This window comes from Protopterus annectens, chromosome 1.part1 (genome assembly GCF_019279795.1).
Source record: "Protopterus annectens isolate FY-2018-M chromosome 1.part1, PAN1.0, whole genome shotgun sequence".
Classification (NCBI taxonomy): domain Eukaryota; kingdom Metazoa; phylum Chordata; order Ceratodontiformes; family Protopteridae; genus Protopterus; species Protopterus annectens.
The window spans coordinates 1051665486-1051678461 of NC_056726.1; the positions used below are offsets into that span (position 1 = coordinate 1051665486).

Consider the following 12976-nt stretch of genomic DNA (forward strand, 5'->3'; position numbering starts at 1 on the left):
TGCAAAGTCATTTGCCAGCAGCAACCTCTGCATTAGTAATAGCTCACTTTAGTGTGGAATTATTCTGGTGATTTTTACTTCTGCAGAGATTGCACATACTGAGTTTGCATATGTTATCAGATGGTTAATATTTATTATGCTGTCCATAAATACTCTTACATTTAAACCGTGCTACCCATGGCTGCATCTTATGGTTTGATGCTAGAGATCTTTATACAGCTTAATGTGCTCATTCAAAGCTACCAATAAAGCATGTGTAACAATAAGGGGATGTACACCATCAGCAGAATGGCTATAACCGCTGGTGGGGCACTTTTGGTGCTTGAAAGTACCTTGTGCTCCTATCTGGTCACTTTAATCTGGCTATACAGGACAGCCATGTATGTGTGATTTAAATAAGAATACTTCTACTCGGTGTTTGTGTGAAATGAGATGGGAGAAGTGTGAGAAGGGGAAAATTTTTAGTGTTCATACAATATCCTGTTCTTTGAAGTAGAATTCCTATTGTTTCAGAATGAATCCTAATAGCTTTTTGCCTGTGCTGAAATCTTTCTACTTCCTTGAGTCAGCATGGATAGTGCCAGTGTGGAATATCGGAACTTGTAGCTAATAAGGAAAGGCACAGACAAAGGGTCTGCAAATTCTTTGGTTACCAAAATAACACAGAGATGGTTAGTTTTAATTGGGCAGTGATTATAGTCTGATAGATAGAACAAAATGTTTCCTCATAAGATTCTACAGTATAAAAATATTCACAGTTGCTTTTTTTAGGAAGACAAGACCTTGACTGTTTAATCTCCCCATGTACATATGTTCTTTTACAATAAAGAATTATTCCACTCTGCTGACAACTGTTGCATGAAAGTATTTTTGACCGTAAAGGTTTGTTACCATGAAGTCTCAGATTTAGAGCTGTCTGTGAGTTGCTGTAGGAAAAATCACTTTTGGGCCCATTCTAGACAGGTTTTCTGTCTGGTGCACTTCTAGTGTGGGAGCACATAACCCTCAGCAGAGCTTGAAGTCTCTACAGGTAAGTTTTGTTACAGGATTTTTTAGTAATTTAGTGATTTCGAAATGAGCGATGGTTAAATTGTATGAAAGTGGGTTAAAACTGTATAAAAGCAGGCTGTATTATATTTATTTAATATGACAGTGGGTTTTAACGACAAATACATATTTCACGAGTGTAGGTCTTAATCATAGACTATATATTTCATATGGGAGTGGGCACAACCACATATTTGTGTAAGAATGGGCTTTATTACAAATTGCATACTATATGAAAATGGGTTTTAATGTATGTGAGTGGGCAGTACTTCCATTGTATTAAAATTACAATGGGTGTCAGTTTGGGGGTATTAAAAGAGACAGAGTTTGGGATTCCAGTCCAACATATGTTTAATAAATATGGATGAGACAGTTGTAATTATCTGGTAAAGTGGTGTAAGCTCACTAAAAATGACAGTGCACTGCTATTCCCTGAGGGTGGAACTTTTGATAAGGCTATTTTAGAAAATCTTAAAAAGAAACTTAAAAAGGAAACAAAGTACCTGCCTCTTCTCAGTCAGCTTTTAATGATATGCAATAAGAATCTAAAAACAAGGAAAACTAATCTGCAGTTACAAGTCTGAAATATAATTCAGCTGGATTAAAAACATAGAACAGCAAACACATTACAGAAATGTACAGAAGATAAACCTTGTGGTGAACTTTACCCTTTCAAGCAATTAGAAAAAAAGTGAATTAACTCAACCTGATTTCTTCTGATAATGACTGGTGCATGATTTCTTAACCCCCCCCCCAGTGTGACCCTTTTGATTCTTATGTAGCATGCAGACGTCCCTTCCAGAAGAGATGGTAGAAGAATGGCTTAAAGACCACCCCCTTTACTATTTCACCTATTTCCCAAGTCATTTCTAATACTTCTGCCCATCCTAAAGGATCTGTTATAATACTGGATTCTGGCAGCAATCGTAACAACATATTGTTTCAAATTTGGATCAAATGCTAATGAAAATAACTAATGAAGGTAAACAGCTCTATCCAAAACACAAGCACATTTCTGGAACAAAACATATAGATATGTTAAAGTGAATTAGTAAGAAAAGCACCCCTTCTATGACAAATACATTATAGAATTTCAAAAAAACTAGTTACTCAATTTCCAATAAACATTGATGGAAAGAAATACAGGTGGAAACTACCACCCAAACAAAGCTCAGAGGATGAATCGTCTTCCGATACATCCTCTGATGATGACACCCCTAACAACACCACACCATCTAATACTCAGATTCGGGTCTATATTACATTGTTGAAAGCCGACAATATTGAATCTGATATTGTCGACACGACAATAGTGAACCTTCAGAACATCGAACATGTAAATGGAAATCTCTGTAAGGGGAGATTTCCATTTACTTCAATGTAGTGCGATCTCGGAGTTGGTATATTTAAGTAGTGGGGGGTATGGGGGTGAAGCCCCCCCATGTGGGGAGTGCAGTGGGGCTTGCCCCCCTGTCTACACCCTTTAGTTTTCCTTTTTTTTTTTAATTATCTTTTAGGAACATTCAATGTTTTCATAGCTCGATCATTAAAGGTAGACCTTTACTGATTCGAACTATGAAATCTTCGATGTTCTAATATAGACCCCTCAGATTCACCCTTTAAGGGAGGAACCTCACCTTCCAGAAGCCCAAAACAGTGATGCTGAACCCACTGTAAGAGTGGTCCAACTGTGGAGTGCAGCAGATTTTCAAACTATTGTAGATTTCCCACCTCCCATTTGAACACATTCAAAGAAGGACATGTACATTTGCATAAACCCTTGGAGGCAGTTTTAAAAGCCTCCACTCCTTTAGATATTTTTAGAAAAATACAAGAAAACAAATCAGCTGTAGGATATAATGTTCCAAAACATACAGATAATTTACTCCTAACAGTGAGAGATAATTTACTGAATACAATCACTACAGCATGCCCACCAACACCCACTCTTAACTAAGCACCTCTACTCCTACTCCACTATACTCTCATACTTATTCTAATTTCTCAAAATACCTACAACTAACAGACTTTAAGTGACTGTAAGCATATAAATATTGATTAAAAAAAAAAAAAAACAATCTGCCATCAAGTTCTCTGCAACTCTTAAATGTATTAACCCTACTTGTTTTTACAAACTATATTGTATGTATTTTTACTTTGTAACCTTTATTTGCATTGTGTAACCTATATTGTATTATACTGTTCTTGGAGCTTTTCTCCCTGGGCCTCCACTGAAAATGGGCACTTCTTGGCCCAGTGGACTTCCCCGATAATCAAACTGAAATAAATAATTAAATAAATAAATATGGGTTCAGACCTGTGGCTTATTTCCTGAGGCTGCAGCCCTTCCCCACTTCCTTAAGTTGGTGGCTGCAATGGCACTCATAGTAGAAATGGTGGTTGCCCTAACTCTCCTTCAAAAAACTTATGTGTCAGTTCTGAATTCTGTAGAAGCATTTTTACTAAAAACCAAGACATAATATTTATCTGCTACATGATTATCTAAATATGAATTGTCCCTGCTTAATAACCCTTCTTTGCAGGCCTTCAGATGCCCACCTCTTATCCCTTGTTCTTTAATTCCAACAGCAGATTACGGAGAACCACGTGATTGTGTTTTTTGAAGTAAACCATGTGTTTCTCCCTAGATCAGGTTTTTAAAAGATGTCTGTACCGAATACTGAGTTGCTCTATATGTCAATGGAGCCTGTGTTCGAAGAGAAGATGGCACATTAGTAGCAGCATTTCCTGTGTATACAGTTAATCGAGTATTGCTGACAGGACAATTAAATGGAAATGTGTCTGCTCAAATAACTGAACTTGTAGCAATTACTGAAGTATGCAAATGAGCTAAGGCAAAGTAGTGAAAATATTTACAAAATCTTGTTATACTTATGGAGAACTTCATGCTTTTGAGACATTTTGGAAAGAAACAAGGTATATGGCATTGGCAGGAACGCACATAAAATTCTGTTTTTGTTAATAAAGTGTTGAATGCTCTTCTGTTACCTAGGGAAATAGCTGTAGTTAAGTGTATTACTCATACAACTGATGATTTTTACATTTCAACAGGAAATGGCTTTGCAGATATGGTGGCCAGCCAAACCGCATTGTCTTATCTTGTTCAGGCTTAATTTTACAACAATTACAAGAAACAAATGTACCTACTTCTTTACATGACTTTTTGCCTTTTCAGGCTGATGACTCCAAAAAGGTATGGTAGATATGTGAGTAACACAGTAAAGTTATCTATAATGGACAATGAGTGGGAATCAGTCCAGGATTTTGGCAACAAGTCAAGCAAGCAAGCATCGCTTGCAGGACTTCAACCAGTTCAGTATCCATGATGGAGTTTGTTTAAAGCTCAATAGTATATGGACTGAAAATAGAAAGTATATCATCTTTGCTTGCAGATATTTGAGAATCCTATCTAGCCCCAGCTTGCGTGATATTTGTATAGACTTACTATTGTAACTACTGCTTTGATATTCATCCTCCATTTATTGCATTTTATTCTTTCATCAAAAGCCATTGGAGCTGTAAGTACTGAACAATTGTTTTATTATTGATACATGTTTGGTTACAGTTGAGCAAATAACACCATACTGGCATTCTAAGTTTAATAATTTCTTTGCTGCATTGTATACCTATGCACATGGAAGGCCTAAGATAAGGTTTATGGATGTGGTAAAAGAGGACCTGCAGGTGGTTGGTGTGGCAGAGCAAGATGCAGAGGACAGGAAGAAATGGAAACAAATGATCCGCTGTGGTGACTCCTAATGGGAACAACCGAAAGAAGAAGATTGTATACCTATGCACTGACAATGAATTTCAGTAACTGTTGGGTTTAGGTACATATGCCAATTGCACACAGCATCAAATGGGTGACTGAGAAGAGAGACGAGTAAGAAGTGACAATGTTTAGGGTTTATACAATATTCTGTTTTTAGAAGTGGAATTTATATTGCTTCTTGGGATTACCATCATTGTATTTAAGAGCCTGATTAAAAGGACTGTCACATATGGATTTCGGTGATGGTGTTATTGCATGAGCAGGGATCTTGTCTAATTAATGGGGAAGTAAAGCCAGTCTGGGAATTGAGAAAACTGCCTAAACTATTAGAAATATTAAGTAATGCCACTTTAAATCAATTTCAATTGAAATGACTACCGTGCGCAGTGTGGTGCTGAAGAAAAGAATGGCACACAACCCCACCCTGAGTGGTATGCATGCATTCATCAACATGGAGTGCTGGTCATTTATCCCAGATAATGAGCATGCCATTCATAGCCACCTAGAAATCATACAAAAGGTTGTGGAGCTGTTTCATGCAAAAGTAGCTGACAGTTCTCAATGGGCTTGGTTGCAAACATTTTTTTCTGGATGGAGAGGAAATATTTTACAATTTGTTCATGTTGTTGGTATGATAATCATTCTTTTGGGAATTATTTTATTTATGTGCAAAATATTATCATGAAATTCTTTGAATCTATTAAAAGTATTAGATTGCAAAATGTGTATATTAAAATAGAAATGAAATGGTGCCGCAGACCAAAACTGAAGACAATCATAATGAAGAAGAAGATAGTGAGAAAAGTGTGTTAATAAATTTGGAAAGATATATGATTATTTGTTTGGAAGAAGGAATGAAATTCAAAAATATTCAAACTGTCCTTTTATTTCATCCAAACATAGACGTGTTTATTGCTCATAAAACCATTTTGCTAAGCATTTTCATAAGCATTGTACATGTTAAGGTCAGGAGGAAACGGATGTAAAAAATGTATAAATGCACGAGAAAAAGTACCTGCCCATTTGAAACTTGCTGTTATTGTCCAGTCATTAAGAAATGACTTGAGTGATGCTTCATAGCATCAAATGGGTGAGTGAGAAGGAGGAAAAGCTAGAAGTGAAAATGTTTAGTATTTATACAACATTCTCTTCTTAGAATTGGAATTTATATTGTTTCAAGATGGAGCCTAACAGCTTAGGTCTGCATTGAAATGTTTTTACATCCTACTGCCAACGTGGATAGTGCCAACATGAATAGCTCCAACATGGAAGTCTCGTTAATAAGGAAAGGATCAGATAAAGGGTCTGCAAATTCTTTAGTTAGAAAAATAACAGAGCAGTGTTTGGTTTTAATTGGTCAATGGCTATAGTCTGATAGATAACAAAATGTTTGCTTAGAAGCTTTTACAGTATAAAAATACTCATTGTTGCCTTTGTTCAGGAAGACAAAACCTTGATTGCTTAGTCTCCCAGGTACATGTATTCTTTTTTAATAAAAGAGATTATTCTGCTCTGCTCAATTGTGTCGTGCAAAGTTATTTTTCACCTGAACAGAAACAAATTTTAAATATGACTTTGATCAATATTATTATTTTTGAAACATACACCTGAGAAGGATACATGCAACAATTCAGCTATAATTGCTGAGTTTGATGGCTGTCTGTAGATAAAAATGACTGACCACACTGAGTTCATAAAGTTAAAAAGTTATTAGTCTGTCTTTGCAAGAGTAATGTGCATTTGTTTACAACAAACTAAGATAGTTTACTGTTGCCATTTTTATCTTAAACATGTATTTTATTTATTTGCAGTTGGTTTACCAGGATAGTCCATTGGGCCAAAGTGAACCCGTTTTCAATGGAGTCCTGGTGAGAAAAGCTCCATAAAAATCAAGGTTACAATATGATGTAGATTATAAGCTTACATGAGTTATAAAGTAGAGCAGACCAAAGACTATTAACATTACTATATGTCATAGATTGAAAATATACAACAGGAATTAGACCTAGGGAGAAAAGCTCCATAAACAAATCAAGGTTACTATATGATGTAGATTATAAGCTTACATGTGTTATAAAATAGAGCGGACCAAAAACTATTAACATTACTATATGTCATAGATTGAAAGTATACTACAGAAATTTAGACAAGGACAAATATTACAAACAGTCTAGGTTAGTGATAAATGAACAGATAATACAGAATATCAAGGGAATAATTAGTAGACTTATACAGGATCGATATTACATGTGGTAAACTTGCAGAGAGAGAGGTATGGGTAAGAATTACATACATTTAGAAATTAATTTACAAGAATATATGAAAAGGAAGAATGCTACTGAAGGGAAGAGAAGATGAAAGTTTGCAGAGTAAGTTATGTAGGGTGGCAGCAGGAGCATTCCCATTGGGTTACTAGATGTGAGTGGAGAGTTTTTTTGAAGATAGAGTAGCTAGGGGTAGTACGAATGGATGGTGGTAGGGAGTTCCAGAGTCATGCTAGACTAAAGGATAGGAGGTGCTTGCCTGGGGGATGAGCTGGTTTGTATATTTCTAGAAGATTTTGGTTGTTAGACCTTAGCACTCTGCCAGGTAGGTGCATTTTAAATGCAGAGGAAAGGGAGGGACAGAGTGAGGGGTTGAGAATGAGCTTATGTGCTAGAGTGAGCTGGGTATAGATAAGCTGATTGGGTAGCTCTAGCCATTTTAGTTTGTGGAAAGAGGAACAGTGGTGAGTGGAAGACTTATGGCTAGTGGCGAACTTGGCGATTTTGTTGTAGCAACAAGATAGTTGAGTTTTCAGAGAGGATTGTAGATTAGTTAGGAGTGGGGCACCATAGAGGAGGGAGGGGATGAGACATGTGATGTGTACAGTCATTTTAGTGGCCATAATTGTTGAGTACAGATACTGATGTATTATATTGCCAGCAGTTTGACAGATTTTTTAATGCTTGAAATATTACGAAATGGACACTTTTGTCATATTGGTTCATGCATTTTGTGTCACTGCTTACTAGAAAAATGTTCAAAACTACAAGTTTAAAATGCACTAGCTGGTCTCATAGAAGTATTTGGGCAAAAGAAAGGCATATATAGATGGCCCTCTCACCTTTATTAATGAAGGCTGTGAGTTCTTTTCCCACATCAGGTAAATTCATTGCTGATATTGCAGTGCAGAATAAGGGAGGGGGCTGCTGTACTTTGGATGAAATGTTAAATGAGATCTCATCTGTTTGAGTTGGTGGTAATGTAGGTGGATGTAAAAGATCCTGTGATACTTATCAATAAGAGTAGGGGTCCTTTATTATGCAACTATATATAATGTACATATTTACATATTTTTTAAAAAATTATATTAGATTTACATTCTTCCATCACTAACAAAATTTTACATTTGCATAACCCCCCACTCCTTTTTCCATAACCACCGTTTGATTTTTGGCATTATGTCTGGTAATTCGCCTTTCATTAAACATAATCTCATTCAGTCTTTCATTCCATGTTATCCATACAATACAATACAAAACATTTTTCTATCCAAATTACTAACATTTTTTTTACTATATTTGTCATTAAATCCATATTCAATCATATCCATATTTATCTGTTTATAATCTTGTAAATCTTTCACAATATTTTGTAATATTTTTCCAATATATTTGTAATAGTTTTACAGATTAAGCAAATATGCTCTGATGTCTTTAATTCACCACAAAGATTACATGTCCTTTCATTCACTTTTTATAAGGCATATTTCCCTTTACTGGCAACTTATTAATTTGTAACTTTCATAAAAAATCCTGACATACAACATTCTTCATACACCCTTTGTTTTTTAATCCTTTTATGGATTTTACACCTTCTTCTGGTTGATCTGCATGGGTTAACACAGTAATTTTGCATCATTTTATTTTTATACCATATTTTCTTATTTTCCCCTATTCCCTCTATACTTAATTTCCATGTTTTTATTTTTTCTTAATGAATTCTTATTTCTTCATTTCTCCATTCTGTCTCCCTTTATCCAATTTTATTAATTCCCATTCCATTTCATATTTTTTCTTAAATATTCTTAATACCAACTTATTTTCCTTTCCATTTATCCATTCTAATATCTAGTCAATACAATTGTGTTTACTAAACCCAAACCGCCATCCTCCTTATCCATATATAATATTCATCTTTTAACTGAAAATAATCTAGATCCCCATATGAATCTAAATATGATTTCAAGAAATTGCTTTTCCAGTTCTCTTGGTATTATATATATATATATATATATATATATATATATATATATATATATATACATACACACACACACAAGTTTTGTATGATACTTTTCCCATGCATACTGCATTTATTCATTGTACTTTTTTCTTAAAAGTAAACTTACACCTGTTCCACATGACACTAAGTCCCTTTAATTCTTTTAACATTTTGCCCTATTGATCATTTATTACAGAATATTCACCAAAATCCCTTCCTAATATTGATATATTTTTTCTTCCAGTATGTATTTTTTCCAACTGTTCCTCTTCTCCAAAGCCCTTGTGTTTTTCCCTGTTCAGTATTAATACAACTTTGTGTAATGTTTTATGCATGAATATAATTACTTTCTTCATTTCATCTCTATTTTAGGCATTAATATTATATTACCAGCATAAGACATAATAATTGTATATTAAATGTCCATTTATTGTACATATTTACTTTTTTCACATTCTTCATTTATCTCTTTTACTACACAATTCATGATCATTACAAACAAAATCGTACTCATTGGACATCCTTGTCTTAAACCTCTATTCATTTAATTGTCTTTACTAAGCCAACCATTTGCTATAATTCTAATGTAAATATTTTATATACTGATTCATGTGTTTTTTTATTTGTATACAACAATCATATTCTTCTATTTGCCATAAAGTTTCATGCTGTATTTAATCGCATGCTTTATTTATAACAGCCGCCATTAAGTTTGCTTATTTTCGTTCTTTCTTAACATTAGCCATTTCCCTAATTATCATTCATAATTCTTGGCTTCCATTTCCTTTAACCCATAAATGCCTTCTTCCATTACATAATTCAATTTATGTGCTAATCTTTTTTGTATATTCTTCATAAATAATTTATAATCACTTTTGTTCAACATTACTGGCCTCCAGTTATTAATTTCATTCTTTCCCCTTTTTACATATAAGTTTCATAGCCCCCTACATATTTCTACATAACAAATAACATAATTTAACCATTCATTAAATATTTTTCCAAAATTCCTTTCTGCCATTGCTTCAAGTTCTTATACATTAGATACCCTAGACCATCTTGTCCAGCTGCTGAACTTATATTTATTTCCTTCATTACCTTTTCTAAATCTATAATTGTAATTTGTTTTTCCAATTCTCTATTCATTTTTTGTACAATCTGCTTCACCCACCACTTATTTTCTTTGTTTCTCTGTTTTGCACAATCACTTTAACATACTGCATTGCAATATTCATAATATTTGTTTGTTCTCTTTCAATTCTCAATTTTCATCTTTCATTTTCTCTTACTATTCCACTATCTTCATTTATGATTTTTATTCAAATATGGTGATACCTCTCCCTTTCTTCCTTACAAAAATATTTTTTATATAATATATCTTTAATTTTTTAGTGATTATTTTGCTATATCTCTATTCCTTTTCATTCTTATTAAGATTTTATAAAACAGAATTTTTGTGTTTTAAGTACATTCTTTTACATTTCTCTTTAAAGATCATCCACCATTCTGAACAATTATTGCAAAAATCTGTCATAGTCAAATGATCTTTCCATAACATTATTGTATCTTTTCAAATTTGCTCAGTCCAATGCTTTTCATTAAGTCTCTTTACTTACAGGATCATAGGAAGTTACTAGGCTATTGGCCCTGAGGCCCTTACAAGGCTAGCCAAGAATTTAGTCCATGTTCTAACAAGTCAGCACCTGATGCCCCTGTCCAGCAGGAACACAGGTGGGGTCCCAGGGGTGTATTTTCTGTTACCCATCCAGTTATCCAGGTTGCACTTAAAACATGTTACTCTGTTTGATGTGGAGAGGGAGTCTGTTCCACAAAGGGGTTAGTCTCTGGGACACAAATCTGTCCTGCAACAAGTCCTACTGATGTCACAGACCAGGTTAAGGTCACGTGTGTGGGTTATTCTAGTGGAGCTTGACTTGCCCAGGCAATAGAATTTGGGTAGAGAATCAAATTCCATTGACTGGGCAATATGTTCTTTATTCTCTTCTATTTCTATGCATATAGCCAAAGGCTCTAAAAACAGTTTCTATCACTATTTTTATAGTTTTAGATGTCAAGAAATACTCTATTTTTAGTTTCAATTTTTCTTTTTTATGTGTACATTTATTCAAGTTCCATAACTCTAAATGCTCATGGTTTATTATTTTTCCATTATTTTCTTATCTGATCTTTTTGTTTTTTTTACTTCTCAAGTCACAATTAAAATCTCCTGATGTTATTACATCCATGTTTACTATAACATAGTTCAGTATTTATTAAACTCATTTGTCTCTTTCTTTACATATCACAAAAGCATATGTTGCTATAAGTCTGTCATCTTTCCCTTCCCACCTAAAATCTACTACTGTTAATTTTCCTAATTTAACTAAAATTTAACACAGATGTTTTATTCCTGTCCTGTATAATATAGCAATCCTTGAACATGTTTCTCTACCCAAAGTCCATGTTCTACCTCATAACCATAATGTTTGTCAGTTCTCTTTCTTTTTTATTTAAACCCCTAACATCCTCTAATGCTATTAAATATACCTCACACATATTACACCATTCTAACACCCTAACCCTTCTTACTAGATTATTTATACTACTAACATTGAAAGACAGAATTCTAAGATTATTTGCTTACATTCCCCTTATTTTGCAATATTTTTTATTTATCCTTTTCTTTTTATTTTTCATCTCAGATCTATATCTTACAATTTTATTTTCCTGACTTTAACCTTTTTCCCAATCAAAGTTTACTTTTTAACCATACTCCAGTCCATATCTTCATCATCACTGACTCCTCTTCCTCTCTCCTTCTCCTTTTTGTGTATTATTCACATTTTCTTCTTGATTAGTGTCATTAGTCTCCATTTTATGTTTTTTGGTGTTCATCTTGTTGCAATTGCTCTTTTTTATGTTCATAGGTTCATAGATTTACAATAGGCTAACTGCCCTTGTGGTCATTTTAAGCCTAGCCAATTACCCCATTTGAGAACCAAATCCTGTACCTTGTGCCTGTAAGGCAATCTCCTTAACCATTTTGCCAACCTCCCACCCTTCTATTCTGTATTTCTATATTATATTCTAAACTTTTCTCTTTTTCACAAATCGTCAATAAATGTCCTGGTTGTTTGCATTTATAGCATTGCTTTTCATATTTTCTAGCATTAAGACCAATCTCCCCACATAAATAACATTTCCTTTTTATCACAGTTGCATACAAAATGTCCCTGTCTTCCACACAAAAAAAACGTATGTTTTATATTGTCCCCATTACTTAAGAACAGCTCTGTGACCATCAACATTAACTATGCTTGGAATATATGTAATTTTACCATTTTCCATCTTCAAAATCACATTACAGTCCCAAGGCCCTATCCAAAATCCTCTATTATCAATTTGTTTTAGATATGTCCTTCACATATTTGCAAAAGTTATTTAGTGAATGTTTATAATAGTTTCTCCTTCAGTTTCTGACTGAAATTGTATATTAACTTGTTTTGTGTGTGTCTCATGAAAAAAAGACTTTATAATAGATTTATTCCATGGATATGCTTCTTTTCACATACCCCACCAAAAAAACTTTTATATTTCAGCAGTCTCAGAAAATGTCAGAAAAAAAGTCTCCTTTTTAATCAAAATAAAAGCTCTTAAGTCTTGTGCCTCGATTCCTCAAGGCACAACAGCCCTGCCCCATATTTCATACTTGTTCAACTCTAATTCTTCTTTCTTGTGAATTCTCTCTGCAGACTTCTTCCTTCTCTTCTGTTTTCTTTGTCTCCCTTCTTTCTTCCTTCTGTTCATTAACCACTTTTCTGAATGTCCTTTTCTTCAGGTCTTGTCCCTCTTCCATATTAACTATTTCCA

The 12976-nt window shown here is 34.0% G+C and overlaps 1 protein-coding gene across 1 annotated transcript in view; it reads right to left on the minus strand.

The window, feature by feature from the left end:
* The window catches only part of LOC122815316 (natural cytotoxicity triggering receptor 3-like), a 147705-nt gene extending 135251 nt beyond the window's left edge, over window positions 1–12454 (minus strand). The window contains exon 1 of the mRNA XM_044087720.1: window positions 12445–12454. Within this exon, the coding sequence (XP_043943655.1) occupies window positions 12445–12454 (10 nt within the window). The remainder of the gene's footprint in view (window positions 1–12444) is intronic.
* Between the last annotated feature and the right edge of the window lie 522 nt (window positions 12455–12976).